Source organism: Haplochromis burtoni, unplaced genomic scaffold (assembly GCF_018398535.1).
Source record: "Haplochromis burtoni strain Fernald_Lab_line unplaced genomic scaffold, NCSU_Asbu1 Contig_44, whole genome shotgun sequence".
In the NCBI taxonomy this organism is placed as follows: Eukaryota; Metazoa; Chordata; class Actinopteri; order Cichliformes; family Cichlidae; genus Haplochromis; species Haplochromis burtoni.
In genome coordinates this window covers 2,009,773-2,030,190 of record NW_024582405.1, presented here as the reverse complement: position 1 = coordinate 2,030,190, position 20,418 = coordinate 2,009,773, and the positions used below count along the sequence as shown (strand labels likewise).

The following is a 20,418-nucleotide window of genomic DNA, read 5'->3' as shown; positions in this document are numbered from 1 at the left end:
CTCAGGAATGAAAGCCTCTGTGTCAAAGGCTTATGTAAGAGTCTGCAGTCCAGATAGCTTCTTTAGTGTTGCTGCTGTTTAAAACACAAGCAGCCCAGTGTGAAATGTGGAAAATGGGTCAGAAAGTCCTTCCACAAACAAACATGAACAGGGAGGGGCTCGAGGTGCTGCAATGCACTATAAAAAGGAGCAATCCAAAGTTTTTAGATGTAATACATCACCAGCTCTCTGATTGGCTGACCCTCACGATAGAAAGTTTTAAAACTACAGATAGGTGGGGCCTGTGTGTCTGAGATTACCATATTAGGGATATCCATCTCTGTGACGTCTTAAAGCTCCAAAACAGCAGGAAATCTACAGAAGAGAGAAAAAAAGATTCACAGTGCTACAATGGTCAGTCCAGAGCTGAACCTGATTAAATGCTGTGGTGTGACCTTCAGAGATGTGCATAAACAAATCTTGCAAACCTCAATGACCTGAAGCAATGCTATAAAGAAGAAAGGGCAAATATTCCTCCACAGCTATGTGAGAGGCTGATAAAGTCATACATACAGTCACACATTTACTTCAAGTTATTGCTGCTAAAGAAGGCTCTGAATCATGGACACTGCACAGTCCTGCAAATTAACATCTAAGGAAAGAAAACGAGGAGTTAAGCTCATGTTAACAACTTAAAAGCTGGAAAACTGTCAAGATTTCCTGCTCTAGTAGACATGCTGTACCAATACGGCTTCCATGTTGGCTACAAGTGCAAATGAGGTACCTTTGAGTCTTGTTCTATGGTTTCAAAGAGGCTGTGCAGCTTTGATGGGTAAAATCCTAAAAAAACAAAACAAAACCTCCTCTCAGCTGAAACTACCCAGTCATTAAACAGCTGCTTCTTTTTCACATTCCCCAGTTAATCAGGACAAAACAGACAAAACATGCAGACAGATGTAAGATTGTTCAGTTTAATGGGTGCAAATATTCGAGCAGATGGACTATGTACAGTTTATAATATGGATATTTCAACAATCAGAAAGAACACCAGGCTGTTCAGTTATAGCAGCAACTTTCACATGGCCGCTCAGCTTCCCTTTAACCACACAAGAGGCACTTTTTATCCCTAATCTGTGCAGACGTGACCACTTCACAGGAACATTTCCTCATAAAGTAGCTCCATACTGCAGGTATGCACCATTAGATACTTCAACATGACTGTAGCTGAACTACAGAGAACCGGAGTCTGTAAACATAAGTTTATAAAATATATACTTCAAAAGTTACTGTAGGTAAACTACAGAGGCCGGAGTCTTGATAAACACATACACACACACACACACACACACACACACACACACACACACACACACACACACAGAGTTAAATAACACATTTTCAAATGTCAGAAACAACATATCGAGGATGTATTTCTAGACTGTGTGGTTTTAGTGCTCGTGTTTTGTCCAATGCTATGTGCACACCCATCCCTAAAGAGCAGTTTTTAAAGTATTCCGTGTGTAGTAAAAAAGTAAAAGTCCTGCCCTCAAACCCAGACCACCAGTCTGTGGTTTGGTGTGGGAGGTTTGTTCATTGGAGTAAAAATATCCCCCTGCTCGGCTCGGCTCCTCATCTTCAAGGAAACCGCATCTTTTCTTTGTTAGTCCCATACATAAGATCCCTTTTTGCTCTTTAGTGCTGATTATATTAGAAGTTTTTTTAAAAAAAGAAAAAGTGCTTTTAACTGGAAAAACAAATACACACTAACATACCACTGACTAGAAAAAATGTCCAAAGTCAGTAAAGAAAACCAGTGAAAACAAGAAAAAAAGGCTCCCGTGTAACAGAGGTGATAAAGACTTCACAGTCTGAGAATCCAAGTTTTAAACAGAAAAAAAAATCCCAGTGAAAATCTATCCAACCTTAAATCCAAAGAGGCTTGAGAGCCTCCAGATTAAACTAATGCTTTTGGTAAAAAGGCTAAAAAAAACTCTGGACGTTCACAATCGGACTCGTGTCACAAACAAAGCTGAGACAGGAAGCTAAATAAATGTTTTTTTCCCAAACTTTTTGGAGAGATTTAAAGCAGTTTAGCTCAGCTGCACTGTCTATCTGTAAATCTGTAAAAGTCTGTCTTTATCCACTCAATAGAGGGAGCTATAACGAAACGACCTCCACCAGCAGGTAAAAACTGAGGATAAATCCAGAAAACAAACAAGAGTTCATCAAGACTTTTTCAGCAACCCCAGTTTCCTCAGTGCCTCTCTGCGTGATTCATTCATCTCCCCTCGACCAGAAAACTGCACCGTGATGCCTTGGGGACGGAACATAGAGTTGGATCTTCGCCTGTTGTCTGCGGACAAGGACGACGCAGGTTTCTGGGGAACAATGTGCCGAGGAGGTCTCGGGGCCGGTGTTGGGGCTGGAGGTTTAGAACCCCTTGCTGGGTTTTCTGAAGTGCGATATACGCTGGTGCTGGTGACTGGGTTGAAGTTTCGGCTCTTTCCTCCGTAGCTGTTGTGCTCGGGCTGCAGCAGCTCTGATTTGTAGGGCAAGGTTTGACCCCTGTCCACGTGTGAGCTAAGGATGTCGGGAAGCTCGGTCCTGGAGCCAGATAGGGAACCGGGGGTCATGACTTTGCTCTTTCCCCCGTAGGTGTTGGGATCACTGGGGTTGGAGAGTGCAGAAGCGTGGGTTCTGGGTTCATGGCTTGTTGTTGAGGGTGCAGGTTCACTCTTGGAGCCAACAGAAGGGTGGACCACGATGGATTTTCCTCCATAGCTGTTAAGTGCCAACGAGGTCACCTCAGATGGCTGCTGGGGGATGGAGACTTTGTTTTCCACAGGAGGTGGATAGGAGCTGCTCTGTGCAACAGCTGGACGCGACAGGCTTGGTTGGGGGTTTCTGTCGTCATTGCTCCTAGAGGAAGATGTCCTCCGAACCTCGGGTTTCCTGTCAGCATGAGTCAGGGTCTGAGGTGGGGTAGTGACATGGGCTTCAGGCGATTTGGGCCCAGTCTCAGTTGTTGTTGGATGATGAGCCTCCAGTGGTGTGGGACTGCTACCTGTACCTGTAAGAGGAACCAGCGGGGTAATGTTAGGGGTGATTTGGACTGGCATACCCCCAGACATAGCTCGATTTCTGGTTAGGCCTAGCTTAGACAGGGCCTCCATTCTAGATTTGTCTGGTGTGGGGTCACTGAAGGAAATGCTGCGAGTAGGAACATTTCGAGGCTTCTTCCCTACAATGTGTAGAGAATCGTCCTGCAGCAGAGGTTGATTCATACCTAGGTTTGCCAGCATATGCGCCTGTTTCTCCTGGATGCTCACATTAGGTGGTGGCTGGTTTTGACGGTCCTTGCTGCCAATGATCATGTTGATGTTGTCAGGGTAGTGGGTAGGCTTGGCAGATGTAGGAGGACCCTGCTTCACTGGATGATCTGTGCTTGGCTTTTCATCCATGCTGAGGTGGTGGAGTGAAGGAAGGAAGTTAGCTGTTCCTCCGGACTGGTTCTCAGCTATCTTCTTGGCAATCAGCACGGGGGTGGGGACACTGCCTGCTGGGTGGTAGGGGGTGTTCGTCTGCCCGGACATGCCACTCGGGAGGGGAGGGTTGTACTCTGAAGGCAAGCTGTCCATCGGATTGTGCCTTGGCTTTGTCTCAAAGTGGCTTTCAGGGGGTGGCACCATAGTCTGAAAGCCTGGTAGAAACAAATTGAAGAAGTTTCAGTCACCATGATTTAGTAGTTTAGAGATGTAATTTAATAATCTGCTTCATCTACATAAACAATTTTAAATATTGTAACTGACTACCCCGAACACAAACGCCAACTGCTGTACGCTACCTCGATGGTTGGGACTGAAGATCGGCTCTTTAGAGTGCACCGAATCTGCTTCCTTGTGGACCAAGTCAATAATATCGTGATCTTTGGGGTTGGTATCGTAGGGGTTGGCACTCATAGCCACAGGTCTAGTGACCTCTTGAGTGGCGTTTTCAAAGGGCCTTGCTCGCACAAGCCTCCAGTCGTCCTCCTCTAAACTTGCCTCCAGCGAATCAATGGTTTTCTCAAAGAACTGGATGCAGTCCTGCTCCTCTTGACTCAGGTCTTGATCATCCTGTGAAGAGATATAAAACATTTCTGCTATGTCTTCTTTGTTCCTTAACATTTTTGCCTCAAAGGTTAAAGAGTCAGGTTACTGTGAATCACTGTAGCACACACAGAGAGAGGTTTCTCCACTATTTACAAAGGAAGGGGAAGATTCGAAGGTTGCCACTTAAGAGGGAGGCACTCTGGGTTTCTGATTTAAACACTTTACACACCATTTTTCTTGTTCTTGTTTGTTTTAGTGTGCAAAAATATTTGTGTACTTCCTGTAAGTGAAAGTACATACAAAGTATGAACAAAGATTTTGACATTTTGAAACATTTTTAAATAGAACAAGCGAGTATTTGCTGAATCATCCTTTTTTATTCTTCATGATTCAGTGATAAATGTTATTGGTTCACCGTCACCTGACCTGTGCTTCTGTAAAAATGTATCTGCACCTCATGTGCTTGCAAGCGACTACACATAGATAAATGTAGGTAATGGTGTTGGCCACGTGCATGAGCTACGCTGTAGCCTTTACATAGATTCACTGCAGATCTATTTATGAAGTGTTACTCTAATAATGACGATAATTTACTAACTGGATTTCAGGATTTATTTAATATTACCTCAAACTAGTGACTGAGCTAGTAAAGCTATCATGATATCATTTTACTGAGGTCAAAGGGCAAGAGAGATGAGAGTCATTTTCCCACTGACTGCTATAACACTGGAACATTTGTACTGCCAGAGAAGTCGCCCCCTGCTGACCAATGAAAAGAATACATTGGCTGATTTTTTTTCCAGCAGTCATCTTGGCTTCATGGCAGAAATTGAGGAGGCGGGATTGCCAGACACCACCTGTCATTTTGTTAGTGCACTGTCTCCAAACCAAACATTACAGGTCTCACTACCATGTGTTAAACCTTCCTGTTCACTCTCGCTAATAATTCTGTCACACTTGTCTTCACCAATCCACTCGGCCTGCACTCTCTTCTTCACCTCTCCTGTGCACTGTCCGTTGCTGCGGATGATTGACCCTTGGGTATTTAAATTTATCCACCTTGTTCTTTCTGCCTGCTGCTCATGCACACACACACATATTCAGTATTGCTTTTATTCCTCTTCTCTGCAGAAAATACCTCGACTTTGTTTAGTTTGGCACTAGCACAGCAGCTCTTTTTCCATTTACGGTAAGTTCAAATCTAGGCATGTGTTCAGTTTTGAAGATATCAAAGTTGAATGTGTCTCTAAATATACAATTTTTTTTTTTAAAAAGGGCCTTAAAGCTGAGTTCTTTCCTGCAGCCAGCAGGCTGACTTTCATATGTGCTCTGCTCTAGTTTCCAAGAATCAGAAGAGTCAGAAAAGTGGATTATCCAAATATGCTCCCAGGTGTGCAACAATGGCAAAAAGGCTTGACTTGAGGGTTTCGCAGAATTTCTCAAACCTGCCTGTGACCTCACAGTCACTACATCTGCCCATTTTCCTGTTTATGACTGAAACATACTGAAAAAAGACTGATTATTGTTCTTAATGCAAAACAAGACAAAAAGGCCTGCTGTGGTGCTGCTTATGTCTCCTCATCACTGAGCTCCACATATATGGGTGCGAACGTTCCACGTATGACTCTCACACAGTAGGCATGTGTAGAGGGAACACAGACTTGTTTGTTCTTCCAGACTTCTTTTCCCACCCTGTTTCTGGCTCAGCTGGCCCTCCCTCTCTCTCCTGCTGGACGGCTCCCTCACCTCTTCCTCTTCACCTCCACATACTCAGAACCACCACAGCAGGGTATCCAGTGACAGCACTCAGTGGCCGCTGATTTTGCTGAGCTCTTTCTGTGGTCCTGATAGGATCGAGGCCACCTATTTAAACCAAACCACATGGCTTTAGGGGATCCCCTGACACAATGTGTAATGGACTTAAAAATAAATAGAGTTGGCCACGAAGAAGAAAAAAGCCTTGTTATGTGAACAAAGTGGTTCGTTATCATTTTAAATTACAGCTGGCCGGGGCAACTCTATGAAAGAGTCTAAACTCTATTTTCTTTCAAAGCTCTTCAATAAAACTGATTTTTGCGCGTGTCACCTGTGACGTTCGCTGGTTCAAATGTTCAGTGTTTCTACAAACTTGACTTCGCAAAGAAAACTCAAACACAAAAAAATCTGAATTGAGACATCTTAATTACTGAACTGGGATTCATGACCCAGGACTTACACGTGAGTACCACTGCTCTGAAAAGTGGACAGCAGGACTTTTACACCTTATTTATTCTCTGTGAAGGTAATGACCTTCAGGCTGCAGTTGAAATTTCAATATGGTGTTGCTGCTGAAATGAAAAGTGCTACGACCAGATTACCGAGACACCTGCAAAGACAAAGACACCTGCAGCAACACCCTCGTGAAACTAATAAGAGACAAACATGCAGATCTGCTGGTTTCAGCTGCCATGAAAGTCGTCCATTGTAGCGAAGCAGCTCAGGACCTAAAAAACTGCAGCTTAACCGGTTCGGCTGTGTCATGTGCTGATAATGAATCTCATCCCTGAGGCATGTGAAGGGATTAAGTTGTTAGGCAGGTGTAGTTTCCTAGCTTCTGAGATGACTGGCTGCGTTGTGTAAACATGACGTCGAGGCCTTATCCAGCGTGAAAATGCAGCTTGAACAATTGGGTGTTCACCTGATACGCAGACTCTGTTTGCTGTGGTTAATAGGACAAAAAGAACAGGACTGCTCTTTTCTCTGCCATGATGTGACCCGCTATTGACCACACAGGGGAATACTCGTGCAGGAGCCAATTAGCAGCTTTTTCTAAAGGCTGGTGGTCTTTTGTAGTTGAAAAATAGCTCCAAAATGACTGTTTTACCAACAGGAAGTCTGATATTGCTGATTCCCTAAGAGAACGTTAGACATCTACATCTGTCCCTGTGCAGAGATAACAGCCAAGATCAGAGTGACCTCCAGTTTTATTTCAATTCAACTTGGCTGCAAAGCCATGCTCCTTTTGTTCCTCTGTTAGTTGTTCAGGGGCAAAATACTAAAAAAACCCCCAAAAACCCCCAGACAGTAAGATCTCTTCTGGTCGAGCAGGTTACCCTTATGCTGAAGGCTGGCACAGGGGACTATTGCCCCATGGACACAACTGAGCTACTCAATGGACCGATTCTTCTTTAAGATAGAAAAACTGTTGTTTCATGTCACCAGGTTTTAGTGGATTTGACAGATTAAAAACTCTAATGGGACTTCCCCCCCCCCTCCCTGACTTCTCTTGTGGTAACAAAGTTATTACAATTGCTTTAATTAAAAAACCAAAAAAAACCCCCAAATCTGTTTAGTTTCAGCCTGTTTCCTGTGTGGGTTTGCTCATAAGAATGTGTGCTAAATTACAGAGAAGCAACAAAAAACTCAGCTGTGAGTAAACCAGAGTGGTTTTTGAGTACTCACGCCTGGTCTGGAGCTCCCGTTGACCTTGTAGTAGAGGTGAGATTTTTCCTGCAGACGGAAGTCCATGTCTGGTTCTGCTCTGTAGAATCATCTAATCTGCATCTGAACGAGAGTCTGCAGACACAGAGGAGAGCATGTCAGCTCAGGCTTTAGACTTCACTGAAGGCTCAGTGTCAAGCTGTTTTTTTTGCTCCTGGCTCCATGTGATATCAGGAGTATGAGCTGCAGCCAATCAGAATGAAGTTGGCTTAAAGGGGAGGAGCTAAAACAGCTGCTCTAGAATGAAAGAGTATTGATAGTGCAGTTGGCTTGACATAGATACATATCAAGGGTTGTGCTTTTTTTTGGGTGGGGTGGGGGTGGGGGAGTAAATGTTTGGATTTTTTGTGAAATATTGGACATGTTTACATATTTTGGCCTCAAACCAAGAAGGGAGGTTTTAAAATTACTCGCAACTTCTTAGGTGCTACTGCTGCTGTATAATCAATAAAAATATCTTTCAGCCACCTGGTTTTGTTATTACATGCAAGATTTCTACATCAAGTTTGTAGCAGATTTACATTTGGCCCAATAAAGAAGCAATAAAATGTAAGATTTAAAGACTGCGAGACAAAACTATATTAAGATGAATAAAGTATGCTTGCATTTGTAAATTTATTTGTAAAGCCCTCAGTTTACAGGTTACAGATTTTTTAAATAGTTGGCAGCAGTTGCAGAAAGCAGCAGTTTTCTTGTTGTAAGGTCATAAAGAGCTGGATTAATCTTCAACAGCATTAAAAACCTGTCGGATAAATGTATAGTGTTCCCCTCAGGAACGTAACGGAGAACAAGGGTAAATTTAGTCCACAGCACCTGATGGACCAGTTAACCGAGAGCAGGAAGCTGCAGAACAGGATCGCAGAGCCGAAACCAACGAGCTTCTCGGCCGACACATTCCTGCTTGATGCCGCGCTCATGACAAGAACAAAGAGAAATGCTGCTTGATGAGTTTGAAAAGACAGAAATGAGGAAGTGGCCGGAGGGCCAAGAAAAATCTAAGTATAGATGAGGCGGTCACAGTGAATGAATCTGGGTCTGAAACCAGCCCGGGTTCACATGGGTCCTCAGTCACAGCTCAGCAGGGCATTAGGTTTAGTACAAGCACAACACTTTGTTACCTGTCACACAGCTAAACCGGATCTGCAGGTGTGGAGATCAATTATGAACCAATTTATCTCCAAGTTGTGTAAAGAAAACCCCCAAATCAACATAACTCAGATTGAAAGTGTTCAATCTTGAGGCACAGGCTCATTCTGAATATCATTGTTGGGTTAACTGCCAAAAACCTTAGATAAAAAATTAAAAACTGAACACTGCAATGGTACTTCTGTTTAAGTCTTGACTACTTGAACCCAGACTGTTCTCTTTCCACCACTGTTAAGCTATTATTGTTATTTTATAAAGACTTCTACTTTCTTCTTCTTCTTTTTTCTTTGATTAGATAAAATATGTATCCTTCGAATCTAGAATAATTTCACGGTCACAGTTAGGGAGCAGCTGGGTTGCTCTGGCTCAGGACTTGTAGGTGTTAAATGGTGAGTCAATGATGAAACACAGAGGAGTGTTACTGCACAGTTATGAATGAAACCAAGCCCAGGCAGTTACGCGCACTCATTCCTCTGTTATCAATATTAATATTTCTCCTGAGTCCATTACTTTTAAGCATCTTTAGATTTTCTTTGGTTTATTTACATTTCTCCATGATTATTGTTAAATTGATGTAAACGACTATTTTTTAATGTTTTTTTACACTGACATGCTGTAAATGATCTTTACTTTCAACATTTGAAATACAGCACATTTTTAATTACTCGTGAACTTAACTTTTCCTTTAAAGGATAACGAATAATACATACTTTTATGCACACATCCCTGCTCATGGAAATGATTATTAACAGTGAATCCTTTCAGTTTTCACGAGATCGTCACAAACTGATAAATCAGGCTTTACATGTGTCTCTCATTCTTATAGGAAAATCTGTCCATATATTCTGAAGTGTTTTCAGTGTATTGCATTTTAACCTTAAACATCTATCAGACCATCACTAAAAAATAAATTTGCCTTAGAAAACGTTCTTTTCCATTTTACACCTGGACAAAAAACAAAACAAAAAAACCCTAAAACAAAACAAAATGCGGTGAAATGCAGGAAAGTGAAACTTACCCATAAAATCCTCGCACTAATCATCCTGAAGTTCAAACCAGAAACTGGACAGATGACTTTCCTCCTTCACAGAGAAGGCAGCAACATCAGCCTCTAATCTGGCTGGAAACGATAGTCCGAGCTCCGTGTGCGTAATGACACCATTCGGCTCGTTACGCATTACTTAAAAACACGGGGGAAACTCCACCCCCAGAAGGGTGTGTGTGTGGTTTATTCAGGTGTGTGACACAGTGGAAATATATTTTACACACACACACACACACACACACACACACACACACACACACACACACACACACACACACACACACACACCTCAGAGTATCATAGGGATGGGTTCAGAAGCAGTAGGACATGTGAGCTTTGTTTCGTTTCGTTTAGTTTTGACATGTAACTGAACGCATCACATTCCTGTTATTCTTTTGGGACAATAGAAGAACAATAGAAACAGTTTACATCAAATATAGATCAGCCAGCTGCCTGAATCTGCATCTTTATATATCTATATCATATCTCCACATTACACAGTTACAGAGTGACATATTAACTGACTCCTCCGGAGAATGTGTCGCCGTTTTACACTAAAGAATCCAAATTGTGTGTAAAATACTTAAATTTAGCTCCACAGTCATAAAACGTAATATGACGTCACCGACGGGACTCGCTGTGCTGCTCACTGAGTAACTGTAACTTGCAGATTACTCAGGTTTTGAGTACCCTGATTTCCTCCCCCCCAAACTTTATATAGACTGGCTGACAACAACGCAAAAAGGAGCACTAAGAAAATAAACGAAAAAAAAAAAAATCAACTCAAACACAAAATGCCAGAGCTTTAAAATCGTTCTAACACACTCAATTATACAAGTATAATGTTTAAAAAGGTGAGGCTTTTTAATTCTTATTGTCCATTATTGAGTAAATATTTTGCATTATATACAAAAGTAAACGGAGAACTTGAATTTATGAACCACTGTTTCCTATCGGTTCAACAAAAAGAACAATTTAAATTGATATCACCTTCAAGTCTCTGATGGTAGTGGTTAGTTGGATAGAACCTATGAAGCATTTTAAAAGAAACGTCCTTTATTGGTCATAAAGAGTTTTTGTGGTAAAAGCCAGACTTTGTGCCACCAGTTATTTTCCACAAAGCTGGACCAGTATGTTTGAGAAGAGGGCGAACATGTGCAGTCTCGAGGAAACAGGATCTAATAGAGAACAGCTCCAGAGACCCGAGGAAGCATTCTTCGCGTCTCCGTGTGCTGGAAGTGCGCACGCACAACAAAACATAGCGTGTCTTTAAACTTGGAAAAATGGGGCTTGTTTGCCCCCTGGTGGCTTTTAATTCTTCTTCACTGTTTATCACTGTTCACATGTTCACTTCACTGTTTATCTTCATCCTCACACACAGCCTCTCAGACTGGAATGAATTGAACATTTAAAGATTAAAACCACTGGAGACCTTAATCTCAAGGAATATACCACCTATTTGTTCATTTTACAAATTTAATCTCATACTCAGGGACCTTCAGGAAATGCTATCCCCATTCCCAGCTACAAATTATTATTATTATTATTATTATTATTATTATTATTATTATTAGTAGTAGTAGTAGTAGTAGTAGTACGTTCAATTTTGTTTATTACAACTTAAACTTAATAAACTTGAATTTTTGTCTCTGAATATTATCTCGCTCCTACTACTTTTTTAAATTAATTAAAATAATAATTACTGTGTGTGTTTATTTTATTTGATTATTCTTTTTATGTTTTCACAACTTTAACATCGTAAATTGAACAACAATTTAACTATCGTAAAGCATTATTCCCCTCCCTGAGCTATATTTTTATTTTATGATACATTTCATATATTGTGCCTTTAGTTGCATAAATCTGAATTTTTATTCTCCCAGAATATTATCTCTCTGTCCAAGCACAATATTTTATTTATTTAATTATTATCATAATTATTTTATTTTACAACTTTTAGTTCACAAGTCCAGACTTTTTGAGCTACATATTAATTTGAATGCATTTTTCTTAGTCTTTATTTGTTTCCTCTTTCACGAGCTCTCTCTCTCTCTCTTTTTTTTTTTTTACAATTAAATTAAATGTAATGTAATTTTATTTGTTCATGGGCCTAATGCCGAGTAATGAATTCCTGCTCTCTGCACGGACTGCTCTGTGACGAACTGCTTGGTGGCTCTGTGGTTTCCCAGCGGACCGTGAACGTACCTCCCGTCAGTTGGAGCTCCGCTCTGCGTCAACAGCCGCTCCGGTGAGTGTCTCTCTGTTTGTTTGTCTGTTTTTCGGGCTGTTTCGGCACGTTACCGTGAGGCAGACTGACCGACTGGGCTGCTATGCACGCGGGGGTCCGGTGAGTACACCTTTAAGGCCTCGTTACGGTTTTTATTTTAATCCGTGAGTCGCTGAGTTAAGCGAACTTGCTCAGCACCGCTAGCTTACGTGCTATATACAAAAAGCATCGATGCGCCCATTATCGGACAGCGTTTCTCTTCTCCCTCAGCATCACTCCGTCACTCACTCAGTTTTCTGAGTTTTAAAGTGAATCCGCAGTTTCATAAATCCATGCATTCATCTGTTTTATGTAATGAATGAAAATAGCCAGCCCTGGCCAGTCTTAGAGCAGTGGCCGATAATGGAAGCAGGGTTTCCCTCTGCAAGCGATTCCCTGATGTTTACTGAATGAGAAAGACGGATGTGTTTGGGTTTTTGGTTTTTTAGTAGTTCTCTTCTTGTCATGTGCTTTATTTCCGTGTTTTTAACACACCTGTGCCCACACTCACCCTCTTACTAATGTCAAGTAATTGGCCAGCAAACGTTAGCTGCTCAGCTAATCCTTAGCCCGATGTAACAGCGAAACCCGAAGCTCTGCGCAAAGACGCCGCTGTCATGCATCTTTCAGACGGCGTCAGGTGACAGTCCTTAGCTCTCTAACTTAAGCCACCGCAGGTGCTCACGTATTAATGCATTAGCATGATAGGTAACATCACGTAACGTGCTATCCGCGGCTAATCCAGTGCTAGTTGTCCACAAGGCACCACCTGAGAGCAGGAGTACCTTACCTGGAAGAGTGACCTCCAGCGTACAGGTGACACTGTAAGCGGGGTGCAGGGAGAGCTGGAGGTCGGGTAAATGAGCAGAGACGCTGTTGCAGGTGTAAACTCAGGTGACATTTGTGCACATGCTGCATGAATATCACTGAGCTTGGTATCAGGTTTCTCTGAAGTACTACAGTGTGTCAGGACCACTGAAGGTAAGAAGAGGAAACCCCAGGGCTTAGAAAAAATAAAAACCTGGCAGATTAATGAGAAAAAAACAGTACAAATAAAGAAGAAAACACCTGCCACATTTATGGCAAGAGATGAGGAAAATTATCAGGAAAAGCTGGCAAATTTTCAAAGAAAAAAATGGTACATCTAGGAGGAAATTTTATGAGAATAAACTGGCAAATTTCCAAGTGAAAAAATTGTGACAAAAAAGTGAAAAAAATTGCAATTTTGTGGGCAAAATAGGAAAATTTACGAGACAAACTGGCCAAAAAAACCCAAATAAGTATATCTGCAATAAAAAAAAATCTATGAAGAAAAGCTGCCAAATTCACACAGAGAAAGTGAAACGATTAAAAAAATAATAATAAAAATAAAAATCTAAATTTGCTGCTTAAATAAATTTATAAGCGAAACCCTGTAAATTCACTAGAAAAAAGTTCAATTTTTGGAAAAAAAAAATCACATTTCCAATTTTAGGAAAAAAAGAAAAGCTGGAAATGATTTATTTTTAAATTGCCAAATAATTAGAAAAAAATTAAAATGTAGTAAAATGTGTGAATAATTACCAGTAAATGAATGCAAACTGACCTCCCTTTGCACTTTATGTATCGAGGGGTAAGTATAAGAATCTCCAGGCTTGATCCTATTATTGAACAGACCCCAAAAGGATTTTAACGTCTGGCTTGTTCTGCTCGGTCTTTAAATCCTGATACTTCAGTTGATACATCTAATTATGGGAACAACCATTACCTGTACACATCTGTAAGCACACAGAAGTTTCTGTCAGGCCTGGTTGTCGTATGTTTGGTGAAGCAGGTATTCCTCCAATGATTGTCTGTGTCACACTCTTATTTTTTGGAGATTTATTAAAGGATGGCATTCACCTGCTCTTCTCTGTGTTAAATGATAAATGCTGGTCAGTGCCACAGAGCCCCGACACCTTTATTTTGACCCATTTGTCACCATAATCCGTTGATGGTGAGCTTTTCATTGTTGTGGTCAGTCGAGCTGTTTGGGATTCGTGTAAACGCTGCCTGCTGAGACACAGGATGAGCCTTCATTGGCCGGCCCGAGTAACCAGATCCTTCCGCGACGTGTCGGGTTACCACGCCAAGCTCTGTAGGACTGGTCTCTATGGCGACAGGCAGGCAGGGAAGAGGAGTCAGGTTGTTTTTAATGAAGGTGGGGTTTCACCTGTGTGTGTTGATGTCCATCACCATGTGTCATACATCCTGGATGAGTTTTTGCCGATGTGTTTTTCTAGCGGCACACTGTCAGACGTGAGCTGTCTTTCTTTCTTTTATATTAATATTTTATGGGATAAATAATTAAACCAAAATACCTTAAATGATCTAAAATCAGCATCTTTCACAGTATTTGATTGTTTTAACTCTCTTTGTTGGTTGGAAGTTGTGATTGGTTTGTGGAATTTGGCTCTTTAACCTCAGACAGATATATCATAATCTGACATTACTTGCTGATTTCCGTGCCCCTAGTTTGAAACCACAAACCTCCTCAACAAACCACACAAGAGGAAACAGGAGATTTATTCATATCAGGTATCATCAGCAGTTTTTTGTAGTCTGATGTCTGATTGGCCTTGAATGCAACATTAATGCCTGCTGTCAGCTGCATTCCAGCATCAGTGAAACTCGGACCAAACAATGACACAACTCAACGTTAACAGAGTCCGAGACACGGCGTCACAGCTGAGGATCATTTCCCAGCATGCCTCACTGCGGCGGGAACAAAACCCCTAATCAGGCCTAATGACGGGCGCAGAAGAAGAGATGACATGATGATACTGACGGAGAAACAAAGTACTCACTCAGCATGCTCTTAAAATACAGCGAGGGAGTGACAGCAGCTTTATTTGTTCTTAAGTCTCTCTTTGTGTTTACATTCATCAGAGGAGGACACACCCACTGAACACACACACACCAGGTGGAGCAGGTGTGACCGGTGTGCTGTTCAGCCACTCTGCTGAGGTATGCAAAGCAAAGGAGAGAGACAAAGAAGTAATTAATTACTTTGGGAGCACATCACGGTGATGCTGGTTAATGATATAGTAACTCGGGTATGAAGTTTCAGAGGGAACTTCTTGCCTGCCTGCTGAACTTTGACTCCAGCCTTCATGAGTAGGGATGGGTATCGTTTAGGTTTTATCCGATACCAGTACCAAACCGGTACTTTTGAAACGTGCCGGTGCTTAAACGGTGTTCGAACCGGTGCTTAAAGAATGAAGAACACAAACTTTGTCCAAAAACCTCTTATGTTTAGCTGTTTTTTTTTTGTAAAAAGGTAACAATGTTAGCCTTTTCTGCAGCTATAGGGCATATATGGTATCACTCTTGGCTGGAAGCAGTGCTTAAACAATGGAAAAAACACCAATTTTGTCTAAGTGTTTAGCCATTTCCCACTTTTTCTTTGGTCATTTCAGCCTTTTTGGCCAGGGTGAAGGGAGTATCTGCCATCAAACAAGAAGAGCCGCATGTAACTACGACGATGTTTGCTAGTTCACCTTACGTGCATTAATGTAATAACGTGGTTAGCCTACTCAACGTAAATTACACACGAACAACATTAAGCTACTCACGCAGAGAAGAATGGCTGCTGCTGCCATCATCATCCTTCATCATTTCTGCTACACTGGCAGGGCTAGGGGCCAGGACTCTCGTCTTCGGGTTCTTGGGGGATGTTGCTAACTCCGGGTCCGATAACAGGCACCACACCCGCAGTAGATGTGCACGGTGTGAGGTCTCGCAGCAAGCTATCAAATACGGTGCATTTCTCGGCTTTTAACAAAATGCATACGTTGCCAGGTGTTTCATCAGATTCGAGGTGTTTCATCAGATTCGAGGTGTTACCTCCTTTGCACAGTATCACAGTATCAGCTTAAAGCACTTGTTGCAGGCTGCTGAGTTTGCATCTTTTGCTGTGAAGTACAGCCAGACTTTTGACCGCTTCGCCTTGGGCATTTTTAATCTGTAGCTCTGCTCTAAAAGAACGTACAGTGGGGCAAAAAAGTATTTAGTCAGCCACCGATTGTGCAAGTTCCCCCACTTAAAATGATGACAGAGGTCAGTAATTTGCACCAGAGGTACACTTCAACTGTGAGAGACAGAATGTGAAAAAAAAATCCATGAATCCACATGGTAGGATTTGTAAAGAATTTATTCGTAAATCAGGGTGGAAAATAAGTATTTGGTCAATAACAAAAATACAACTCAATACTTTGTAACATAACCTTTGTTGGCAATAACAGAGGTCAAACGTTTACTATAGGTCTTTACCAGGTTTGCACACACAGTAGCTGGTATTTTGGCCCATTCCTCCATGCAGATCTTCTCGAGAGCAGTGATGTTTTGGGGCTGTCGCCGAGCAACATGGACTTTCAACTCCCGCCACAGATTTTCTATGGGGTTGAGGTCTGGAGACTGGCTAGGCCACTCCAGGACTTTCAAATGCTTCTTACGGAGCCACTCCTTTGTTGCCCGGGCGGTGTGTTTTGGATCATTGTCATGTTGGAAGACCCAGCCTCGTTTCATCTTCAAAGTTCTCACTGATGGAAGGAGGTTTTGGCTCAAAATCTCACGATACATGGCCCCATTCATTCTGTCCTTAACACGGATCAGTCGTCCTGTCCCCTTGGCAGAAAAACAGCCCCATAGCATGATGTTTCCACCCCCATGCTTCACAGTAGGTATGGTGTTCTTGGGATGCAACTCAGTATTCTTCTTCCTCCAAACACGACGAGTTGAGTTTATACCAAAAAGTTCTACTTTGGTTTCATCTGACCACATGACATTCTCCCAATCCTCTGCTGTATCATCCATGTGCTCTCTGGCAAACTTCAGACGGGCCTGGACATGCACTGGCTTCAGCAGCGGAACACGTCTGGCACTGGGGATTTGATTCCCTGCCGTTGTAGTGTGTTACTGATGGTGACCTTTGTTACTTTGGTCCCAGCTCTCTGCAGGTCATTCACCAGGTCCCCCCGTGTGGTTCTGGGATCTTTGCTCACCGTTCTCATGATCATTTTGACCCCACGGGATGAGATCTTGCGTGGAGCCCCAGATCGAGGGAGATTATCAGTGGTCTTGTATGTCTTCCATTTTCTGATGATTGCTCCCACAGTTGATTTTTTCACACCAAGCTGCTTGCCTATTGTAGATTCACTCTTCCCAGTCTGGTGCAGGTCTACAATACTTTTCCTGGTGTCCTTCGAAAGCTCTTTGGTCTTGGCCATGGCGGAGTTTGGAGTCTGACTGTTTGAGGCTGTGGACAGGTGTCTTTTATACAGATGATGAGTTCAAACAGGTGCCATTCATACAGGTAACGAGTGGGGGACAGAAAAGCTTCTTACAGAAGACGTTACAGGTCTGTGAGAGCCAGAGATTTTCCTTGTTTGAGGTGACCAAATACTTATTTTCCACCCTAATTTACGAATAAATTCTTTACAAATCCTACCATGTGAATTCATGGATTTTTTTTTCACATTCTGTCTCTCACAGTTGAAGTGTACCTCTGGTGCAAATTACTGACCTCTGTCATCATTTTAAGTGGGGGAACTTGCACAATCGGTGGCTGACTAAATACTTTTTTGCCCCACTGTACGTACCTGGGCCCGCCTACTACGCTTGCAAAGGTAAAATGATTGGCTAGAATCCAAAGTGTATGACATCTCAGGAAAAAAAGCACCGAAATAAAGCACCAGAATGTGCGCTGCTTTTCGGTCTGGTTACTACAGTTTATGTCAGCACCGGTTCTGACATACCCATACAGTTCTGATACCGGTACCCATCCCTATTCATGAGCTGTACATTAACTTTGGGCAGTTTGTGGAGGAAATGCAGTAATAACTCCACATTACTGGAAGATAAGGGAGCTGCATGGGTTAAACTTGCAAGAGACCCACCTCGTGCCCGCTCCCTACTTGAAAACGGCAAGTTCAGGTGGACTTTGTATCATAGTGCTGGCAGATGAAAGACGAATTAATGTCTAACCGGAAGATGTTTGAAATACAGTGCTGTTTTTCTTTGGTGGTGGTGTTTTGGGTTGTTGAGCTTGGTGTGTGAAGTCTTGTTGGTCCTTGCTACCATTTCTAGCTCAGAGATTTAAAGATTAGCAAGCTTTAAAATATGAGTTTTCTGTTTGGACTTGAAACTGCAGTTCCTCTAACGGCCACTTGAGGTTGCCTCCAAGGTTAAAATGTCCTCTTTATCGCAGTGAAGCAGCAGTGCTACTGCCATCAGACCAGGCTCAGAGGGACGAGGTGCAGGATTGACACATATAGTCAAGTAATTGTAATGCTTCCTGATGAGGAAGACTAAAATTTCTCTCACCAAAATGCAGGACGCCTCATTACTAGCCAGATAATCCAGTATGAAAAGTGCCAACAACACAAACAGTCCAGAGGTCGAGTTCAGGGACTGTCAGTTAGACAGCCTTCAGCCTGTGGTAGCACATTTGTACCACCTGCTTTAACATCGGAGTCTATGGGAACTGACTCAGCATTGGAGGCGGCCTCAAGTGGATGTCAGAGGAACTGCAGTTTTTACTCCTAAGCCTGAAGGCTGATGGTGTCCTGTCATAACCCGGGCGGGCAGCGATGACTCAAGATTGGTGTAGGGGCGTCTACTAGAAATCTTAGGCGAGCTGAAACTCATGGACATTGACCTCAAGGTCAGAGATCAAGTTTACTGAAAATCTTGTGAACACACATTGCTGTATATAGATGTTTGAGGAATAACAGTCCGTGACGTGGGGTCATGTGTCTGGTCATGACAGTGCAGGGACTGAGAGAGCAGTCAGACATTAAGGATGAGTAAATTATGTTTGCTTCACAGGTGTACTTCAGCCTAATGTCTCCCTGGCAGCCATCTTTATTTTCTACCAGTGCAGTGAGCTTGGTGTTTTTATTGGTGTGAAACCTGCAACAAAGACAAAAGGGGACAGAGCCTTTCAGTCTGTTGCACCAAGGCTGCGGAACAGTTTACCACTACAATTACGTTTGCTTGACTCTGTGGATTCTTTTAAAAAACAGTTAAAAAACTCTTCTGTTCAAACAAGCCTTTTGTTGATCTACATATTTTATTTACATATATATATATATATATATATATATATGTGTGTGTGGGTGTGTGTGTGTGTGTGTGTGTGTGTGTGTGTGTGTGTGTGTGTGTGTGTAGTGTATATATATATATATATATATATATAAAAAATATATATTTTATTTTTTTATTTATTACATTATTACATTTGATCTTTTACATTGTATATAATGTCTATTGATTTTATTGTTTATTTTAATATTTGTGTACAGCGCTTTGTGATTGCCTGTCTGTGAAAAGCGCTTAATAAATAAAGTTTACTTACTTACTTACTAACTAATGCTCAGTGGAGAAAGGGAAATCATTTTAAAAAAGCTTCAGTTTAAATTAAAAGGCGTTATTGTGAGTTATTGTGTGGATACGTCTCAATTAGGGATGGAAAAACTGGCTTCGAAATCCAAGAGAGTGTCCCACTGAGCTCCTGTGCTGTCATGCTGAAACCATGAGCGATGTCTGTACACTGTGTTCAGACCTGGAGTTTAATGAAAACTGTGCAGGAATCAATAAAACGACGATTATAATGTTTCTTAAGAAACTGAAAAACACAGAAACCCTCCTTGAAATCAGCAGTTCAGCAGCCTGACAGGTGAAGTCTGGGGCAAAGACATCTCCTGTTTCCGCCTGTGAGATTAATTACTGTTGAAATTTCTGCCCACTCAGCTCGGCTCTCATTTAAGGTTTGGAATCCGGACAGTAAAACGGTAAATGCAGGGATCGCCTCATTCTCTCTAAATGTTACGAGTCAGCATCCATAAACCAGCTAATGTTAGCTCATGTTGGAGCTGCTGCTGGCTCAGGCAGGTCTTGGACTGCAAAAAGTGCCTGAGCTCTTGCTACCTCCAGTTTTTTTTTCTTTCTTTGAGGAGTAGTAGGGGTTCATTTAAGGATTTTAAAAAATACCATTAAAAATAAAGGCGTTTAGGGGATATTTAAAAGACAGAGTGACTTCTAAGCCTGATGATCTTTAGGATCGGTTACCAAGACAAATATTTTAAACTCACTCACAGCAGAAAGTAAAACTAACCTGTCTCTGTGCCTCTTTCCCTGTTTTTCAGGTACAGGACAGTCTTTTCCTGTTGGCGTGTGCTGAGTCACTCCTTCACCTGAGTTTTACTGACTGCCTGTCCTCGGGCCTCCACTGAACCTCCAGATTTCTCTATCCACAGCTGCACCATGGTACAGTGAACAGAAAACAATTTGAGATCTGAGACACTTTCACCGAGCGTGTTAGCCTGTTTAGAAAAAACCCAAATAATTTTTTTATTTTATTATTTCTTCAGGTCATCAAACAGCCGTTAATA

At 42.0% G+C, this 20,418-nt stretch overlaps 2 protein-coding genes across 12 annotated transcripts in view; one reads left to right on the top strand and one right to left on the bottom strand.

The window, feature by feature from the left end:
- Positions 1-936: 936 nt before the first annotated feature.
- Positions 937-12,056, bottom strand: LOC102296458 (extensin). 3 transcript variants are annotated; one of them, XM_005921053.3, is made up of 5 exons: positions 9,715-9,916; positions 7,512-7,625; positions 3,824-4,094; positions 3,266-3,679; positions 937-3,049 (listed from the first exon to the last, which is right to left on the bottom strand). In XM_005921053.3, the coding sequence occupies exons 2-5, from the start codon at positions 7,575-7,577 to the stop codon at positions 2,205-2,207; spliced, it is 1,596 nt and encodes a 531-aa protein (XP_005921115.1). In that variant the 5' UTR covers positions 7,578-7,625; positions 9,715-9,916; the 3' UTR covers positions 937-2,204. The 3 variants fall into 3 exon arrangements, with proteins under 3 accessions (XP_005921115.1, XP_042076110.1, XP_005921114.1); XM_042220176.1 differs by lacking the exon at positions 9,715-9,916 and adding an exon at positions 11,947-12,056 and having other exon boundaries at positions 937-3,679; XM_005921052.3 differs by having other exon boundaries at positions 937-3,679; positions 9,715-9,931.
- LOC102294821 (RAB3A interacting protein (rabin3)) overlaps positions 11,885-20,418 on the top strand; it is a 16,709-nt gene continuing 8,175 nt past the window's right edge. For 4 of the 9 annotated variants that reach the window (XM_014333226.2, XM_005921049.2, XM_005921048.2 and 1 more), the window contains exons 1-2: positions 11,885-11,989; positions 20,173-20,293. The gene's annotated coding sequence lies outside the window, so the exon portion shown is untranslated. The other 5 variants (XM_042220177.1, XM_042220179.1, XM_042220178.1 and 2 more) reach the window with 5 other exon arrangements.